Consider the following 20,548-nt stretch of genomic DNA (forward strand, 5'->3'; position numbering starts at 1 on the left):
CGCCCGCACCTCCCTCCTGCTCCAGCACGTTCTCTGGCCCGTTGCAGCCACAGCACTGGCTTTGCTCACAGGCTCCCTTGTCTCTCCGTCAAATCTGCCCTTGCTCATGGCACCGGGGAGACCAAGCGGCTAAGGGGGCATTCCTGCCGGCCTCCCCTGGCCTGGCCCATCAGAAACACGTGACCCAGTTGATCCCTTTATCTCCTTAAGAACTATCTTAACACCTTTGTGCTGGATTTCATCCTCCCTCCCCAGCTGCTCTCTTACCGTCCCTGGGGCTGGTCAGCCGTCGTCGCCCCTCACGCTCTGAACGCCGGAGTGGCCCGGGGCTGGGCTTTACCTGCTGCTCCCCGTATGCTAATGACTCCCAAACTGCTCTCTCCAGACCAGGATTCTCTCTGGAACTCTGCCTGCGCACCTGCAATACGGTCCTGAAGCCCTAATAGGCATCTCAAAGTGTACATTTCCAAACCCAAGTTCCTGAACAACCCCCAACACCTGCTCCTCTGACATCCTTCCAACCATCAAGAGTGACTTGATTCTTCTGGGTGCTCGGTCTGAAAATCTGGGTGTTTTTCTTCACTCCTCTTTGACACTCCATATCCAACCTATCAGCAGATCCCACTGGGTACAAATCAAATACATATAAAACCCACCGCTCCTTATATATCCACTGCCCCGCTCCTGGACCGGGCACCTTTGTCTCTCACCTGCATCCCGACAGCCTCCGAGCTGGCCGTGCTGCTCCATCCGTCCCTGCTGCCCTTCAGCACATGCTCCATCAGGCAGCCAGACGGAGGTACCGAAAATGCATATCTTATACTCCACTTCTCTGCTCAGAAACATCTAATTTCACTCAGAGAGCAAGTTGCCTATGGGGCCTTACATGATCTGGTCTAACTCTTCCTCTCTGCGTTCGTCTCCATCTGTTCTTCCCCTGTCCCTCCTGTCCACACTGATTTAACAACCCTGGAATGCTCCGGAGACACCCTTGTCCCAGGTCCCTGCACTTTCTGGTCTCTCCTCCGGAGCCCCGTTCCCTGTGAAGCTGTGGGCTTACCCTCCTTTCCCGAGTCCTCTCCTTACTTTTTGCTGTTTCACTCTCCGGTCCCCACCTTTAACTAGCACTGTAGGTTATCAACTGCACCCCATTTCTGCACCCTCTGCCCGCCCCTCCTTCACTTCCCCCCATGGACTTAGCACCATCCAAAGTATTTTTATATACTTGTTCATGTGTTTATTTTCAGTTTCTCGTCCCAGCAAAGAAGCTCATTTGTAAGCAGAGATTCTCTCTTGTCTCTTTTGCTTGTTTATTTATTCATGGTGCCCAAAAAAATATCATATATATGGTATTTGTTAAATATTTGTTGAATTAAAAAATGGAGAAATGAGCCTCTCTTCCAAGCTTGCAGAAACAGGCAAATGATTGCATGTGTGTGAGTGTATGTGTGAGTAATAAAAGCCAGACTTAAAGGTTGGAGAGAATATTATTCAGTTCAATCACTGAAACTAAAGACTGATGTTCACTTGCAAATTCCAGCCCCTTTGTTATTGTCATTTGCTCCAGGTGCTGAAACCCACTGAATTTCTAAGCCCATCCTGGCCGGTAGCATGAAGAACCCAGCTCGCAAAGGAGTCTAAAATTTGTCTTGCTGCCATAGAACCAGTGAGACTCGTGTAACTGTGGACATTTTCTTCTCCCTCCCTAGACCTCCTCTCTCTGAACTGCCTGGGTTTGTACCACAGAGTGCCTGCCTCTGTTTCCATGCTGGACGTTTCATCCTCCTGAGAGTGAGAGTCTCCGAAGCTTAACTTGTTTGGCAAGTCCTCCACTCCAACCCCCTCACCCCCAGCCCGTATTCTCAGACACCTGCTGCTAAGTAAGATCCTTCCGTGAAAGGTCAGATGGCTTGAAGCCTAGCCCCAATTTCCACCTGACCCTGAATTCTACATCCTAAATCACCATGACTTCCTGCCACATTGGATGGTCTCAGTTAGTGATATATCCTGAGCCAAACTCCTTTTCACTCAGGGGAGGTTGAGCTTAGTAGGGGACAAGTGTGCTGAACTCTAAATAGAGTGAGGTGGAAAGCTGATGGTTCAGGCAAAGAAAAGAATGGCTAATAATGATCTCGGAGAGTTTAGGACCCCACGGGCCCTTGAGGGTAAAGCAGTATTCTGTTGGCATGACCACTGCAAGGTAGTCAATCAGCCCGATCTCACTAGATTACCAGACCCCAGGAAATGGGGTCTCAAGAAAAAGCCTTTTATTAGGTGTGAGGCGAAAAGAGTAACTGCTCTTTTCAAAGAAGTAACTTCACAAGTCAATCCTTTCTCAGTACTTTGACTCTTTTTTATATTCGTTAAGTGTTTATGAGGATCAAAAACTGTCAGAAAGTATTCACATATTTATTTTTGAATCATATGTGTTTTCTAGAGACACACTGCATATTTGCAAACATAAACATCCTTAAACATACGTTCATGTTTATATAAATACATGTATGCAATCTATCATTATTTAAAGTATCAGAAATGATTTTATTGGGTCATATATTTTCAAAGTACATTTTGACAGTATTACCGAATCATGCTCCAATATACATACAATCTTAATTTATATGCTGATCGGTAGTGTCTGAGTCCCGTTTTGTCATATCCTAACCCAAACTTGATATTATAAAACTTTTATATACAGTCTTTTTTTTTTTAAAGATTTTATTTATTTATTTGTGAGAGAGAGAATGAGAGAGAGCACATGAGAGGGGGGAGGGTCAGAGGGAGAAGCAGACTCCCCGCCGAGCAGGGAGCCCGATGCAGGACTCGATCCAGGGACTCCGGGATCATGACCTGAGCCGAAGGCAGTCGCTTAACCAACTGAGCCACCCAGGCGCCCTATATACAGTCTTTAAAACTGAAAGTGTGACAAGTGATGAACTCATTGTTATCTTACTTTGTACCTCTCTGAATGAGAATAAACATCTTTGTACCCATCAAAAAAAAATAAATGGCTAATATCAGAATTTGAAGGGGGGCAGAAAAGGGGGGGGGGGGGGAGACGGGTTCCTTCCAAATCAAAGCCAATAGCACCAGCTTTTTAATTTTTTTAATACAGGGAATCATTTTGAAGTGGGAGAGCGAGGTTGAAGACTGAATCTTGCGGACAAAGGAGAGTGAGTAAAGTGATAGTTTTATTAAGGATACAGAAAAAAACTCCTGGGAGTGAGAGGGGTCCTGATAGGTTGCCCCTGAGGGCTTTTAGGGTTGGTCTTTTATTGAAGGCTAGCCAGGGAACTTAAATCCTTTGATAGCACCACTAAGGACTAGTAATAACACTTTTAATGGGTTACTTCCTTTTTTTAGGCTCGGATAATGCTCTGTTGGTCACAAGTAACTGTTAGAACAAGATCCCACCTCTGATACCTTAGGGCAGGGTGGTCTGGTTTGTTCCCTTATCTCTGGTTTCCTTAGAAACATTTTGGGGATTTCTGTGAGCCTCATCCCATAGCCCCTACCTATCTCTCCCTACCTAGCCCTGCCTGTCCCTTACTCAATTTGACACTTTTTTGCACAATAAAAAAGTAGTTGGCAATAGAAAAAGCAGAGGGCCTGGATTCAGAAGACTTGGATTTATGTCTTCGTACTTCCCTTTACTGTCTGTGTGGCCTTGGGTCAGTCATTCCATTTCAGATACCAAATTTAATCTGTAGTAACTGGAAGATTGTAATCAATGAAACTGGTGTGTCTCAGGCACACCATGCTGAGTATTTACAGCCCTGTTTTCCAAGCAAACTCTGAAAGGTAGGAATTCACATCCCCAGCTCAGAGGTAAGAAGGTTGCTCTCCTCCCCATCTGCCAGGCACCATGTGAAAGCGCTCTGGGGATGGGCAGGTGCCGGCCAGTGATAAGTCACACTCGGGGAGCAGTACTAGCATGTGCACCCCTGAAGTCACGGGGCTTCCAGAGAGATCCGAATGAGTTTTCTTTCATGTTACCATATGACAAATATTTATAAACAAAAGTTTAAGTAAACAGATCTTCTGGAGTAAAATGCAAATTTTACATTTACAAGATAAAAGAAGATCTTCAGAGAAACAGCCAAGCCTTTATTTTCTTATACAGTGTGTAAAATGTATCAAAACACGATTGTTATTATGTAAGGGGCTTATATAAGATGGAATTCTTACGAGTGGGAAACATGCTAACCTGACTGTTTACGTATTGTAGAGACTCAGCCAAAGTCAGCTCCCCTTCCTCCTTTCATCCACAGGATGGGGGCACTTGGGTGACTTTATCACTCCAAGTATTTCAGACAGATTTGTTAATTTGAAAATAGTTCTGATAATAGTTTGAGTTTTCACTTACGAACGCTACACGTGGAGGTAGTTTTTCCAGTTGTCACCAGGCTGCAGGAAAAACATCAGGAAAAACCACTGTCACTGGAGCCTGTCGGCTGACCACTGACTGGGGCACTCGGGCTCCCTGCACACGCCCTGGGTTATTCTCAGCCCATGAACATTCTCTCTTGTTCTTTGGCTTATGTCTTCCACTCCATAGACTTGGTCTGGCAGCCTCAACTAACTACTAATGAGGCCAGACATCTTCTTTTTAATGTTTATCAGACATGTGAATAAATTGCTTATTCATATCTTTTGCTCACTTTTCAGACAGACTGGTTATCTTTTTCCTTATTAATAGGTGGTTCTTCATATGTTCTGAATTCAAAACTTCTATTAGTTCTATACATTGCAGATATTTTATCCATTTGGGGCTTGTATTTTTACTTTGGTGTGTGTGTTTCTTCCCACAAAAAGATTCAGAACTTTCATGCAGTTACATGTGACCAGATTTTTCTCTCTGGCTTGTCCTTTTGTACCTCATTTGAGAAGCCCTCCCCCACCTCAGTGAGAGACTCTGCTGTGAGTTCCTCGGCAGCACGCTCTTCCTATTTAGGTATTTGATATATGTATTTTTGTATGATGTGAGATAAGGCTTCCTTCCGTATCATCTGTCCCCACAGATTGCCATTTGTCCCAACACTTAGAGCTGCCTATTCTTTCCTTGTGATGGGTAATGTCACTTCATTGTAGACCATGTTCATGGACACGTGATCCTGTTCTCACCTTCTCTATTTATTAGTTGATTTTTCTCTGTGCCACTATCAGATTGCTTCAATTCTCATGTATTCATAGTAAGTGTTGATATCTAGTAGGGATGGTCCTTCCTAACAAATCTCTTAAACTTGGAGTATTTTTGTCTTTACTTTTTTATGCAGGTCTTAGGCTCATCCTGAAGAGCACTCCAGAAAGCCCTTTGAGGCTCTGCGTGGAGTTTATAGGTTAATTTGACAAGTGGCCATTTCACTGTATTGAATCTTTATTGATTAAAAGTATCATAGATATTCTTATTTATTTAGATCTTCTTATAAATCTTTCAATAAAGTTTTAAAATTTTCTCTTTAAAGTACTGATCTTTTGTGAGATGCTCTTAGGTACATCGTAGTTTATTTGTTACTGGAAATTGTACTTTTTTTTCAAGATTTTTTTTTCTATTGGAGTCTTCCTGAAATTAAAAAAAAATGCAATTTTTGTGTGTTCATCTTAATATCTAAAAACATTGCTGAGTTGTTATTTTTAATATTTTATATTTTGGATATCCCACATAGATAGTAAAATTATTATAAGGGGGTATTGGCAACAGGACGGAAAAATCAATGGCACAAAATAAAGACTCCAGAAATGGACCAACTTATACACGGACAACTGATTTTCAGCAAAGGTGCAAAAACGAGTGAGTGGAATCTGTTTTAAAAATACCTGTAGAAAGTGTGCTGTTCTCTGAGAATTGCAGAGGCATTGGGTAACCTCTGGAGAAACCTTTTCTTGGACATGGACACAGGACACCACGAGTTCTTCAAGTACCATTTATGCAGGTATGTAGTGTTCTCAACCTTCACCCCAGGCCTGAGGTAGCATAATGAGATGATAGCATCGAACACCGCAGCCTGCGATGTAAACCCGTTTCCCTTCCACAGGCCCTGCCCACCCCCTTCCTAGTCCCCAGCCTGCTGTGGTCCGGCCACAGATCTTTCCCTTCTGACTCAGGGGTTCCTTCTTCTATCTCCTTCCACTGATGACAATATCAATTTCCCACAAGAGACTGCTTTTTTCTTTTTTTTAAGATTTTATTTATTTATTTAAGATAGCTCAAGAACGAGAGAGCACAAGGAGGGGAGGGACAGAAGGAGCGGGAGAAGCAGACTCCCCGCTGAGCAGGGAGCCTGACTTGGGGTTTGCTCCCAGGACCCCGGGATCATGACCTGAGCCGAAGGCAGACCCTTAACCGACTGAGCCACCCAGGTGCCCCAAGACTGTCTTTTTATATTATTCAGAAAATCACAAATGTCTCTGTCTGAAGTACCTACAGTTGCTTTACCTTCCTGATTTTGTTCCCTAAGAGCAATGGACACATCTGGCTTTATATCTGGTTGACGACCAGAGCCAGCAAAGGAGCCTCTCACCCAAGGACCTCTCCCAGTGAGAGTCTCCACATGCAGCAATTCTAGGATTCTACATACAGCTTCCATAGCAAAATTTACAACAGCTTTTATATAATATTTGTGTGTGTACAACATGAATAGCCCGGCCTCCACACATGATCCTCCAGTGAGTGAATGGTAAATGTAGGTAATGATGTAAAATGATGTAAGCACGTGCGGTTACACAGGTAGATGCTGCGGCACCAGGGACCCTCGACAGAAGTGCATGTACATCCTTCTCCTTGGCCGTTTGAGGTTAGAAGTGTATGTAGCTCTTGAAGTTGGCCCCAAGAGGGCAGTAACTACACGTAATTGCTCCCAGAAGTGAGAGCACAGGGCTTTTCTGATTCTGAGCGAGGAATCTAGAAGTTTGGGTGGACATAGGTTGACAACATTTAGAAATGTCTTCCAGTTTTTCTCTTAAATCAAGAATTCATTCTTCTCTCTGTCTGGGATAGCACCCAATTTCCCCTCCTGCAGGCTTTCTCAATTTTGCTGTGATAATAATGATCCTAGGATTTTATAACCCCGACTAGGTAAAAGTGATCCAATTTGGGACCAGGTAGGAAACAGGAATGACTGGTAGCTCTGTAGCCCATAGAAGAAGTCAGCTAAGTTCCTATTTTGTAACTCTAAAATTCCTTCCTAGGTCATTCTTAGGCCAACTTTGGATGGGAACGTTTATCCATGCTGCCCTGAACTATTCTGGTAGGAAACCAGGTTTTGCTCTGTTTCCTGTGGGTTTCACTTTTCCTCTGTGGAATGTTCTCTCTGCTTAGAGATGTGATCACGTTCCTTTGTGGAATGTTCTCTCTGCATGTCCACACTCAGAGTGCTGTGTGCTGTTCTGCCCCATGACTTCACCTCATAGAAGGTAGAGGAGACCTGGACAAACCATGAGTGGAGACAGAGTCAATAATCAATAGATGGGACAGACTGCTACAGGCAGAGAGATGAAGAACGGGAGGACGTAGAGCTCACAGGAGATGTGATCAGGGTCTGTGAAAGCTCTGTAAGATTAAAGCAGAAGGTTGAAAATTATAAATGAGATAATACATAGAAATGTGCTCCTGACTACTGGGTATTTACCCCAAAGACACAGATGTAGTGAAAAGAAGGGCCATATGCACCCCAATGTTCATAGCAGCAATGTCCGCAATAGCCAAACTGTGGAAAGAGGCGAGATGCCCTTCAACAGATGAATGGATAAAGAAGATGTGGTCCATATATACAATGGAATATTATTCAGCCATCAGAAAAGATGAATACCCAACTTTTACATCAACATGGATGGGACTGGAGGAGATTATACTAAGTGAAATAAGTCAAGCAGAGAAAGTCAATTATCATATGGTTTCACTTATTTGTGGAACATAAGGAATAACATGGAGGACATTAGGAGAAGGAAGGGAAAAATGGGGGGGGGAATTGGAGGGAGAGATGAACCATGAGAGATGATGGACTCTGAGAAACAAACAGGATTCTAGAGGGGAGGGGGGAGGGGGGATTGGTTAGCCCGGTGATGGGTATTAAGGAGGGCACGTACTGCATGGAGCACTGGGTGTTATATGAAAACAATGGATCGTGGATCACTACATCAAAAACTAATGATGTATTGTATGGTGACTGACATAACATAATAAAATTAAAAATAAAATAAAATAAAATAAAAACAAAAACAAAAAACAAAAAAGAAATGTGCTCCTGATTGTAAAGGAAAGTGAGATCCTTAGTACCACCAATGCTTCCTTGGTACCACTGTGTGTGAGATACAATGACTGCCATGCTGGGGGACACGATGTGGTGATGCCCTCCATCTCTCTGGAGTCTGTGTCTCTCTGGAGTCTGTGTCTCTCCCATGCTATCAACACGGAAGGGAGACTTGATCTGCATACCTCCTGAGACACCTGTTTCATGGAACTAACTTACCTGTGGAGGGCTAGGAGGTTTTCTTCTTCGGAGGCCAGAGACCTCTCCGTATTCCCCTGATAGAGAGCCGGCCACTTTCTACAGTGAGAGGTAGTGACAGAGAACCCACTGCCTCTTAAGACAACTCATTGCTCTTAAACAGCTCTAATGATTAAATCATTCTTCTTTCTAGTAAACTCAAAGTTTAAAGTCATAGATTATCTTGTTATTTTTAGCCCAGAACTACTCATTTCTATCAGAAACAACATCCAATAATTTTTTACCCCTTCTTCTGCCCAAGAGTATCTCAAATAATTGACCATGACTGGAATTTGGCTTTTCATGATGAAATATAACTTGGCCATTGGCCCGGGGCACGAAGCCAGATTATACAGATGCATTATGGTGGTCATGGTGAGGAGCCTGCATGTCATCCACCCATCCATCCATGTGTCCTTTCAGTAAATATGCATTGAGCATCTAATAGGCAACAGGAACTCCTTTAGGTCCTGGTGATAAAATAAGGAGTTGAAAACAAATCCAAGTTTTGGAAAACTTACACTCTAATGAGGGAAGTACATATAATTCTGATTAATGAAGATTAATAAATTAATAAGCTGAGATACAGGCTCTGAATGAAGGAGATAGTCCTTCGAGAGCAGGTGTCAAGGGAACCTAACAAAAGCCAGGAGTGAGAGGTGGAGGTGTCAGATGAGGCTTCTCGAGGCAGGCGACCCTTGAGCTCAGCTCTGAGAAAGGGATAGGAGTGGACAGTGCCTTCAATCTCAGGGAACACGGTGTGACAAAGCCTTGTGCAGACATCATTGGCTTACTTAAGGACTTGAGAGAAAACCAGTGTGGCTGGAGCACAGAGAATGACGAGATGCCCTTTGAGAGATACCCAAGGTCTGGCTGGGTGGAGCATGATTAGAATTCTCTTTGTTTGAAGAGAAATCAGAAGTGATCAAAAGGATTTAAGCAGGGGAATGATACCAGATTTGCATTTTGAAACGATCCTTCTGGATATTGTTGGGGGGAAATGTGATGAGCCAGTTTGACTGTGGGAAGAACAACTATAAGTCAGGAAGAGTACGCAGTAGCTTTGATTAGGTCACAAAATGGAAACGGAGGAAAATACACTGAATTGAAAGAGATTTGGTAAGAAGGCTTAGGATTTGTGACAGATTGGGAGTGGAAGGCTAATGCACAGTACTGTCAGGGAAGATGCTTTGGTTTCATTCAAACAATTCAGTTTGCCAGGGTGAAATGTACCCATGCTATAGTCGCTACAGACAGTCAGTTCTCCTTCGTGAAAGTTTTCATAAGAGCTAAAAGATAAATTCACTCCAAAAAAATAATTATAATATCAAATATTGGCACAGTCATTTCCTGGACGTGAATGGTGCCTCATTTGTGTTTGATGCAGATCAGTGTCCCAAAGCGCATTATCAGGAATGCTAGTGAAACCCCAAAGATCAATGAGCTTCAAACTCAGCCCCTTGGAATAATTGTGAACAGGCTGTTTGCAGTCCTGAAGGTACGTTTCTATATATGATTTTATATTGCTTACTAAGATTAGCTTATTCTCCACTAGGAGCTTGAAGAGGATTTAGAAATTATTCATTTCAAAGTCTCTATACAGAATAAAGCCAAAAGTAATAACCTCTCCCCCAAAAGTAAAGAGCTGCAGAGTGCATACGCTAAAACCAAAATACATTAAAAGTGTTTTATTCTCAAGAAGCTGTCACAATCCTGTTTCAACTTCCTTTCATCCTTGTAGCTTCTGAAAGAGGGATTACTTCATACACGAACAGTGTTTGCCCTCTGGGTGATTTTTGCACTTTATACATAGGAACTGTATTTTAGGTTACTATTTTTGTGAATATACAATCACTGTAGTAGAGTGATAAGCCAGATTAATTGACTGGGAAGACCAATAAGTAGAGCAGGCTAAAGAATGAGGAGGAGGAGGAGGAGGAGGAGAAGAAAGAAGAAGAAGAGGAAGAAGAAAAGAAGAAGAAGAAAAGAAGAAGAAGAAGAAGAAGAAGAAGAAGAAGAAGAAGAAGAAGAAAGAAGAAGGAGAAGAAAGAAGGAGAAGAGGAGGTGGAGAAGGAAAAGTGGAGGAGGAAAAGAGTTGGTTTGAGGAGAGGTACTAGAAGTGAGGACTAATCACCTATTTGCCTCGGAGCCTCAGAGGGACTGGCTGTGACTACTTCCCTGGACTGGGGTCAGACCTGAAGGACTACAGGGAGGGACCCCACTTGCTCTGCCTCCAGGAGCCTTAGATGAGCCCTGCTGTTTGGGGTTAGTTGCAGAGGAACCGATAGGGCAAATCTGTCCTCCTGGAAAATTCAAGCCAAAAATGACCTTAGATAAGATGTCCATATTCTCCATCCCAGTTCTGAGCCTTTAATATGGCAACCACCCACAAACATGTACTCATTTAGCCCATTAAATTAAACCTAACATACTATCGATCTTTCATGTAACTGATTAATACCCTGCTCCCTTTTGACTTGTACTTGATTGTGGTTATTTCTTGTCATTTGCCGTAAGAGTGGCAAACTTTCCCCTTCTTCCCTTTTAGGTTCTTTGACTGATCTAATAATTAAATTGACATAAGACAGAAATTTAGGAGAAAAACTTAATTTTGTATGAACTGGGGCCCCATAAAAAATATGAGACTCAGAGATTGTCAGACAGTCAGGCTTATATGGTGTCCCGAGCTAAAGAGAAGGGGGCGGGGGTCTGGGGCTTCAGAGGAGCAAGGCAGTTCACAGGAAAATGAGAAGATCCGATGTTTGGTACACAGATGTTTGCCCTGCCACGCCACTAAGTCTGTCTTATATAAACAGTTATCTTGGGTAATAGCTTTTTTCCTGGTATAGGCCCCCATCTAAATATTTTTTATACAGTTAAAGGAGAGGCAAAAAACTTTTCCTGAGTCTTGTGGGTCTTAATTGCCTTCAGCTAAAAACAATCTGCATGCCAAATGGCACATTTTAGGGTAAATATTTCTGTTTCCCTCATTCCTAACTCTTACTTAGACTCTACTAGGTTTTGCATCATTTGCTCATGTCTCTCCTGGACTGGTTGTTTTAAGTGACTGTCCTCCAACTCTGGGATCTTCTTTCCACTGCCTGCTCTGGCTACTGGCCCCGGAAAAACCCCATATTTTCCATCTGCCAGTTATTGGCTCAAGCCATCCTGGCCTCCCAAAGGAGGGGAGCTTTGGACTGGAAAGATGGACACAGGAGGCAATTGTCCTAAGTAAGACAGTTACGTCTACCTGAATTTGCTAACACGTATTACTTATGTACCTGCCTCTTTCAAATCTGAATTTGTTTCCTTCTACAGACCTACCATAGTTCAACTTACCATTTTTAGACTTTGCAATGGTGCAAAAGTGATATGCATTCAGTAGAAACTGTACCTCGAGTTTTGAATTTGCATCTTTTCCTGGGTTAGTGATGTGTGGACGGTACCCTCTCAGGATGCTGGGGAGCAGCCGTGGCTCCCAGGCAGCCACGTGATCACCAGGGTCAACAATTGACACACAACCATTCTGCCCCATATAACCATTCCATTTTTCACTTTCAGTATGGGATTCAATAAGTTACATGAGATATGCAACACTTTACTATCAAATAGGCTTTATGTTCGATGATTTTGCCCAACTGTAGGTTCATGTATAAGTGTTCTGGGCACGATTAAGGTAAGTGTGGCTAAACTGTGATGTTCAGTAAGTTAGATGTATTAAATGCCATTTTCAACTTATGATGTTTTCAACTTATGATGGGTTTATCGGGATATAACCCCATCATAAGTGGAGGAAGGTCTGTACTTCCTTCTGGAGGTTGTTGCCGGCACTTCTAGTATCTGACTGATTTCTTAATTAGACTATCAAAGGTTGGGTGTTGATTTTTTTGCAGAAAACAGAAGAATCATATATTATTTGACCTAAATGACAACACAGGGAGCATGGAGGCATTGGTGCTTGGAAAACAGAACAAAGTCAGTGTGAGGAAGGGGATATACTTTGACTTACATTCTTCAGGCTGTTGAAAACTGGAGAAAAAGTATAGTTGAAATCTGGGGCTCACAGTTTCATTAAGGTGGGAGTTGCATGGAGGAAAATCTCTCCTTCAAGGGGATGATATTTTGTATTTACTTTCAGAAAGCTGGACAGGTGCTCTAGAACAGGATATGGTGTGAAATTCCATGATATTTAGTATACCTGCATCTCACAGAACTTAGGAACCTCCCTTTTCTGAAACACATATCCTACCCACACAGTCAAGAGGACATGGGTTTCACACGGCAGAGACATACATGAAGGTGCCCACACAGTCCCACAGAGTTCATTGGTGACACTGTAAGTCTAATGCAGACAGTTTGCCCAAAGTTGGGCAAATGATTTTGAGAGATGTATGTAAAAGTAGGCACAGTCCCCGACATCTTGAGGACACATTTCTCAGAGTCAATCCAGACATCCCTGCACTTACCATACTCCAGGGCAACTGAGTCAGGATAAGCTGCCTCCCTCCTCCTGTCCCTTGTCTGTCCTTCACACTGGTGCATGCTGCTGCCACCAATTGGCCCTCTTCCCCATGCCCCAACATTGTTTCCACTGGCTCCTGTCTTTGTAAGAGTGGGAGTGCAGACAGGGGACAGTGCCATGCTCTTGTTAAGCAGGACTGTATATCTCAGGCCAGACATAACTTAAGGAGAGAGACTCAAGAGTGAAAAAATGTACTGGAAGGAAGGGAAGGAGATAATTTTATAAGAAGAAAAGAAAGGTATACTTTACGAGGATGGAGTCACTGCAAGCAGAGAAGGGGTAACTGATCAACTACTTCTCAGACTATGTGTATTTTTTCTCCATGCAGGTTATTAAGCCCAAAAATTGAAATGAAAGGATCAATTCAGATCAACTGGTCTAAACAGCATTTAATTGAAGAATACCTGATATACCCCCTTCAACCAGACTGAGCTGCCCGAGAACAGCAGAAGGCAGCATTCCCCCCCACCCAGGTTAGCCAGGAGGGGGTCACTGTTGGATGAACAACTCCAAAATCACAACATATTGTCACAGTAAAGGTTTATTTCTCATTCGCTCCAGCCCTGTGTCAGGTTTAGTTTGGGGTAAGGATAGGGCTCTGCTCTATGTGGACATTTAGGGAGACTGTCATTGTTCAATAAACACCCATTGAATGAATAAAATTGAAGCAAAATTCTGCCATCTTTAGGACACGGATGAAGACCTATTAAAACAGAGGGAAGAAAAAGTTGTTCTACTCCTGCAAAAAGGGTAGAAATAGGTTCTGGGAGCAGAATATAAAGGGTTCTCTTACATCTGAGGGAGGGACAAGATAGGGGTGAAAATCTCACCCATAAGACTTAGGATACAATGCCTTCCAAAGGCCGATGCTGAGTGAGGAACTCCCCCATCACTCCACAACCTGCTGCTGACTGCCAGGCTAAAGAAGCACCAAATAACAAGTCAGTTGCTAGGGGATGATCAAGAGCATGTAAAAGATATATTCTTAGGTTCAGGTGTGAAGGGAAGACCTAAAGCTAATGGTGTAGCACTAGAAGAAGTTTAAACATGTGGTGCCCTGAGAGCGAATAACACCAGTAAATCTCAAAGCCAGCTCTGCTCCTGACCAGATTAATTCAGTTACTATGGTAAAGTCATAGCAAAAGATAATCTGTGCTCATTTCCAGGTAGAAATACTGTCTACCTCAATTTCTACCATCATGGATAGCTTTTGATAAAATTTGTGAGGCACACAAAGAAGTAGAAGAAAAAAGATATGTCAAGAGACAAATCAATCTTGGGGTGCCTGGGTGGCTCTGTTGGTTAAGTCTCTGATTTCAGCTGAGGGCATGATCTCAGGGTCCTGGGATTGGGCCCCCCGTGTCAGGCTTCCTGCTCAGTGGGAAATCTGCTTCTCCCTCTCCTCTGCCCTTCCAGCTGCTCATGCTCTCTCTCTCTTTGTCCCTCTCTCTCTGTCCCATATAAGTAAATAAAATCTTAAAAAAAAAAAAAAAAAAGGATACAAATCAACCAAAACAAAGTTAGATAGGATTCAGATGTTCAAACGATCAGTTAGGGTATTTCAAATAGATGGAAAACATGCATCATTGGATGGACAATTTCAGTAGAAAAATGGAAACTAAGAAAAAGAATGAATTGGAAATACGAGAAATGAAAAACACAGCTATAGGGATGAGGAAAGCCTATGACAGAATCATCAGTAGACTTGACACAGCACAGGAAAGAGTCAAGATCCTAGGGATGGATAAAAAATACTCACATGGAAACATTAAAAAGAAAAAAATGTAAAGAATGAAAAGATTAGAATATCTAAGAGATGGGGGACAATAGCAAGCAGTTTAAAATACCAGCAATTAGAATCCCGTAAAGAGAACAGAGATTGAGACATAAGGAATATGTGAAAAGAGATGAAGTTAAAGAATTTTTAAAAACTAATTACAGACAAATCACCACAGATCCAAGAATCTCAGAGAACACCAGGCAGAATAAATAATAATAATGAAATGTTAGTAATGAACCACACACACTTAGGTATACCATATTCAAACTGCTAAAAGACAAAGCAAAAATCCTGAAGGCAGCGTGGGCAAGGGGGAGGTGCATAGACACAGACGGAAGAATGACAGCAGATTTCTCGTCAGAAACTATTGAAGCCAGAAGACCATGTACTGACATCTTTAATATTCTGAAAGATAAAGACAACTGTCAAAGCAGAATTCTAAACTAGTAAAAAATATTCAAACATGGAGGAGAAATAGACATTTTCAGACCCACAAAACTGAGGTAATTTACTCAGAGTGGGACTGAATTAAAGAAAATGTTAAGAAATGTTAAGCAAAGGAATTTATTTATTATTATTTTAAAGATTTATTTATGAGAGAGAGAAAGAGAGCATGAGTGAGAGAGTGAGAGAGAGCATGAGCAGGGGGGAGGGGTAGAGGGAGAAACAGACTCCCCGCTGAGCAGGGAGCCCGATGCAGGACTCAATCCCAGTACCCTGGGATCATGACCTGAGCTGAAGGCAGACGCTTAACCAACTGAGCCACCCAGGCTCCCCAGGAATTTATTTATTAAAAGATTTATTTCTTTATTTGAGAGAGAGGGATTGTGGGGGGGAGATAGAGGGAGAGGGAGAGAGAGTTTCAAGCAGATTCAGTGCTAAGTGTGGAGCCCATCCTGGGGCTCAATCCCACAACCCCGAGATCATGACCTGAGCTGAAACCAAGAGTCGGACACTCAACCAACTGCACCATCCAGGAGCCCCTGGCAAAGGAATTTAAAGCCCTATGGAAATTTAAATCTATACAAAGAAAAGTACACTAAAGGTATTATAAAATTTGTTTTTCTTATTTTTAAGTACTCTAAAATATAATGGATATTCAAAAGGCGGGGTTGGCAAAATGTTCCATAAAGGGCCAAACATTTACTTTAAACTATACGTTCCCTACAGTCTCTGTTATAGCTGCTGACCTCTGAACTGGCTACAACAGTATTCTTGGAAAATTCATGAATGAATGAGCATGCTTATGTTCCAGTAAAACTGTATTATGGATGCTGAAATTGGAATTTTTTATAATTTTCATGTGTCATACAATATTCTTTTGATTTTTTTCCACCCAAACATCAAAAACAGGTAAAGACCATTCTTTACTTGTGGGCTGTACAAAAACAGGTAGCATCTTGACAAAAACAGTCAATGGGCTGGACGAAGCCTATGGGCCACCGTTTGCCAATTCCTAGTCTGAAGCAAAAATATTAGCAAAGTATTATGTGTTTGTAGAATAAATAAAAGTAAAATATTTGTCTGGGATGCCTGGTGTCTCAGTCGTTAAGCATCTGCCTTCAGCCCAGGTCATGATCCCAGGGTCCTGGGATCGAGCCCCGCATCAGGCTCCCTGCTCGGCGGGAAGCCTGCTTCTCCCTCTCCCACTCCCCCTGCTTGTGTTCCCTCTCTTGCTGTGTCTCTCTCTGTCAAATAAATAAATAAAATCTTTTAAAAAAGTAAAATATTTGGCATCAATAGCACAAAATAGGAGAGGGAGGAATTAGGAATATGCTACTGGAAGATCCTTACACAACATGCCAAGTAGCATGGTGATATTTGAAGATACTTTCTGATTGAAGACATGTGTTGTAAGCTCTAAGGCATAGACTAAAAAATATTTTTAAAAGAGACATATATAATAAGATAGCTTGTCATATTGGAAAAAGGATTGGCATTCAGACCTAATGGAAGTAACAGTTCAGAAATAGGCCCACACATATACAATCTGTTGATTTTCTACAAAAGTACAACCACAATTTGATGGAGAAAGGATCATTTTTGAACAAATAATACCAGAATGGAATATTCATATTTAAAAAAATGAACCTGATCCATACCTTGCTCTCTGCATAAAAATTAACTCAAATGGATCCTTGACTTAAATGCAGAACCCAAAACTATAAAACTAGAAGAAACACAAGAGAAAATCTGTGATGTTGGTTTAGGCAAAGATTTCTTAGATATAACTCCAAAAGCACACAGGATACATTTTTCTGATAATTTAACTTTATCAACATAAAAAAATTCTCTTGGAAAGGTACCTTTAAGGCATAGAAAAGTATATCATAATTTGAGACTTAGTATTTGATAGTCACATAGCTGCTAAAAATCCTGTTCCCAGAATTTATAATGAACTCTTAAAACTCCATAAGAACAAACAACCGAATTTTTAAAAAGGAAAAAAAAAAAAGATACACAGGTGGCAAATGAGCACCTAACAAGCTGCTCAAAATAATTCGTCTTTAGGGGAAATTCACATTAAAGCTGCAATGGGATGCAACTATGCACCAACTTGATGGGCTGAAATTGAAAAAGACTGGCCACGCCAAGTACTGATGGGGTCAGGAAGGAACCAGAACCGTAGGAGCGTCAAATGACACAACCACTTAGCAAAGAGTTCTGCAGGCTTTTTAAAAAGTTAACACATACGTGCAAGGCTGAGCCTGTGGAGGATGCAGAGCCAATGAAATGTTCACACACTGCAGATAGGAATGAGCAATGTTACAGTCACTTTAGAAAGCAGTTTGGAAATTTCTTGTAAATTTAAGCATATGCTTGCATTGAACCAGCATCTTGATCCAAGGTTTTCCATGTGAAATGATAACCTGTGTCCACACAAACATCTGTATGTGAATATTTCTAGAAGTTTGATGTGTAATTAGGCAAAATTGTACACCACTCAATTGTTCCTCACCTGGGGAATGGATAAACAAACTTCGGTAGATCCACACAATTGAATTCCACACAACAAAAAAAGAATAAACTACAGATACACACAACTACATGGATGAATCATAAATGCATCATACTAAGTGAAAGAAGCCAGACTCAGAACTCTATACACATTTTTATTTTATTTTATTTTTTTTAGAGAGAGAGAGTGCTCACAAGCGAAGGCTGGGGCAGAGAGAGAGAGAGTGAGGGAATCTCAAGCAGGCTTCATGACCAGAGGGGAGCCTGTGGCCAGGCTCGATCTCATGATGCTGAGATCATGACCGGAGCCAAAATCAAGAGTTGGACGCTTAACCAACGGTGCCACTTAGGTGCCCCATATATACATTTTTAATTCCACTTTGTGAAATTCTGGAACAGGCAAAAGTATAAAATAAATAAGTCATGGAGATGAAAAGTACAGCATAGGGAATATAGTCGATAATATTGTAATCATGTCTGGTGACAGAGGTGGACCACACTTATGGTGGGTATTGAATGATGTACAGAATTGCTGAATCAATATGTTGTACACCTAAAACTAATATAACATTATACATCGATTATACTTTAATAGTAGATTTAACTTAAAAAAAAAAGAAACTATATCAGTGGTTGTCAGGAGCCTGGAATCGGGGGAAGAGTAAATAATAAAGTAGCATGAAGGAAATTTTGGCTACAGTTGAATTGTTCTAGATCTTGATTTTGTGGTGGTTAAACTGCATGCACTTGTAAAAACTCAAAGAACTTTGGGTGCCTCGTGGCTCTTGATTTTGGCTCAGGTCATGATCTCAGGGTCATGAGATTAAGCCTGGTGTTGGGCTCCTCACTCAGCGTGGAGTAGGCTTGAGATTCTTTCTCTTTGGGGCGCCTGGGTGGCTCAGTCGTTAAGTGTCTGCCTTCAGCTGAGGTCATGATCCCAGGGTCCTGGGATTGAGTCCCGCATCGGGCTCCCTGCTCAGTGGGAAGCCTGCTTCTACCTCTCCCACTCCCCCTGCTTGTGTTCCCTTTCTTGCTTTCTCTCTGTCAAATAAATAAATAAATAAAATCTTAAAAAAAAAAACCAAACAGGTTCTTTCTCTTTCTCCCTGTCCCTTTACCCCTCCCCCTGCTCATGCACACTCTATAAATAAATAAATAAAATCTTTAAAAAGAACCTCAAAGAACTTTGCACTAATAACAGTGAATTTTACTGTATGCATATTATACCTTAATTTAAAAAATGGAAAATATGTAGCACATAGGAAGATAAAATTGTGTATGTTTTTAATACCCTTTTGATTGTGTTTTTGATCTCTCTAGAATAAGCACCCATTGCTTTTATAATAAATAAGATGAAGCTATTTTTTTAAAGACTCACAAAAACTGGATCAAGGATTTTATTATTATTATTATTTTAATGATCTCTATGCCCAACGTGGGGCTTGAACTCATAGCCCCAAGATCAAGAAGTCACATGACTGAGCCAGCCAGATGCCCCCAGATCAAGGATTTTAAAACAATGAGTATTTCTTATTTGTTAGATTAATAATATGCAGTTTATGAATGTGATAATGATATAATTATTAAGAACAGTGTTCTCAGAAGTATTAATTGGCACATCAATTTGGCAATATTATTAACACATATATTCATATTCCTTGATCCAAAAACCCCACTTATAGGTATTTAGCCTAGAAATATGTTGGCTTATGGGCATTACATAAATACTGTTTTAAATAAAGAATAATTCAAAATAAGTGAAGTAAACAGTGAGTTAAAATAGTCATGATAAATTTGTTATTGAATATGACTACAGTTTATGACTATGTTCTGACACATAAAGATTTATAACACATACCGTTAAATAGGAAACGCAAGTTACAAACAGCAGTGTAATAGCTTTCTTTACTAAATATTACAGGCTAGCTAATTGTTAAGTGCTTTGTACAGATGCCTTGTTTAATGGCCACCACAGATAATAACTATTATGTTTTCACCATTATTAGCTCTATTTTTACAAATGAAGAAAACGAGGCATTCAGTTTGGATGTACATCTTCTCATCAGAGCCGTACGGTGATACTTCGAGATACTTGCAGATATTTCTCTGCCTCCTGCATACCTTAAGACCACTTGGTACAACTATAGCAATGAGGAGTTTGTGATGGTAGATAGCATCTCTGAGTTGTGAATTTCTCTTGGATCCCACACTTCAAATCTAGGGGAACTTCTAGCTTCTCACCTACTTCATGCTGGGGTAGAGGAGAAACTCCAAAGGGGGCAAAGTGCAAAAATAGAAGATAGAGCAGGTCCATGGCACTAGAGGATGAAGCTATTTAGACGAACACAAAATCAAAGACCCCAATTCTTTTGGGTGGGGGGCCATATCCTGTTTATCTCCTTTAGAGACACAGTATGCTTGGAAGCAGTAAGTTCCAGAGGGAATCAGCACATCAGTAAGGAGAGTCAGAACACGGATTGGACAGGTCGCTGCAAGAGCTTATTCTTTAACTCTTAATCACCGTTACCTGCATCCTATAGAATAGTCAATTACAGAAAGTTTGTATAAAGTAATACGAATCTGAAGCAGTAAGAGTAAGAACATAAAGACTATGAGTATGTAGCTCAGAATACAAATCATTTCTGTGTGAAGCCTTCTTAATCCTGAGGGTCCATAAATCGAGTCTGATTTGGAGGAAGTTTTAGCAGTCGGTGACATCTTCTCAGCATTCCTGAACTAGCTGAGGGATGCTATGATCTTGACGACTTCCCTCAATCTCTCTAAACTTCACTTTTTTCATTG

The 20,548-nt window shown here is 41.4% G+C and overlaps 1 protein-coding gene across 1 annotated transcript; it reads left to right on the plus strand.

The window, feature by feature from the left end:
- Positions 1-9,801: 9,801 nt before the first annotated feature.
- AIM2 (absent in melanoma 2) lies at positions 9,802-13,357 on the plus strand (the record flags this gene model as incomplete). The annotated part of the gene is given in 6 exon segments (XM_032397215.1): positions 9,802-9,814; positions 9,817-9,871; positions 9,873-9,984; positions 12,387-12,459; positions 12,462-12,562; positions 13,337-13,357. Coding segments are annotated over 6 exon segments (375 nt in total), but the record flags the coding sequence as incomplete, so codon positions are not given.
- Positions 13,358-20,548: the final 7,191 nt, after the last annotated feature.

The sequence above is a fragment of the Phoca vitulina genome, unplaced genomic scaffold (genome assembly GCF_004348235.1).
Source record: "Phoca vitulina isolate PV1807 unplaced genomic scaffold, GSC_HSeal_1.0 scaffold97, whole genome shotgun sequence".
NCBI classification, from domain to species: domain Eukaryota; kingdom Metazoa; phylum Chordata; class Mammalia; order Carnivora; family Phocidae; genus Phoca; species Phoca vitulina.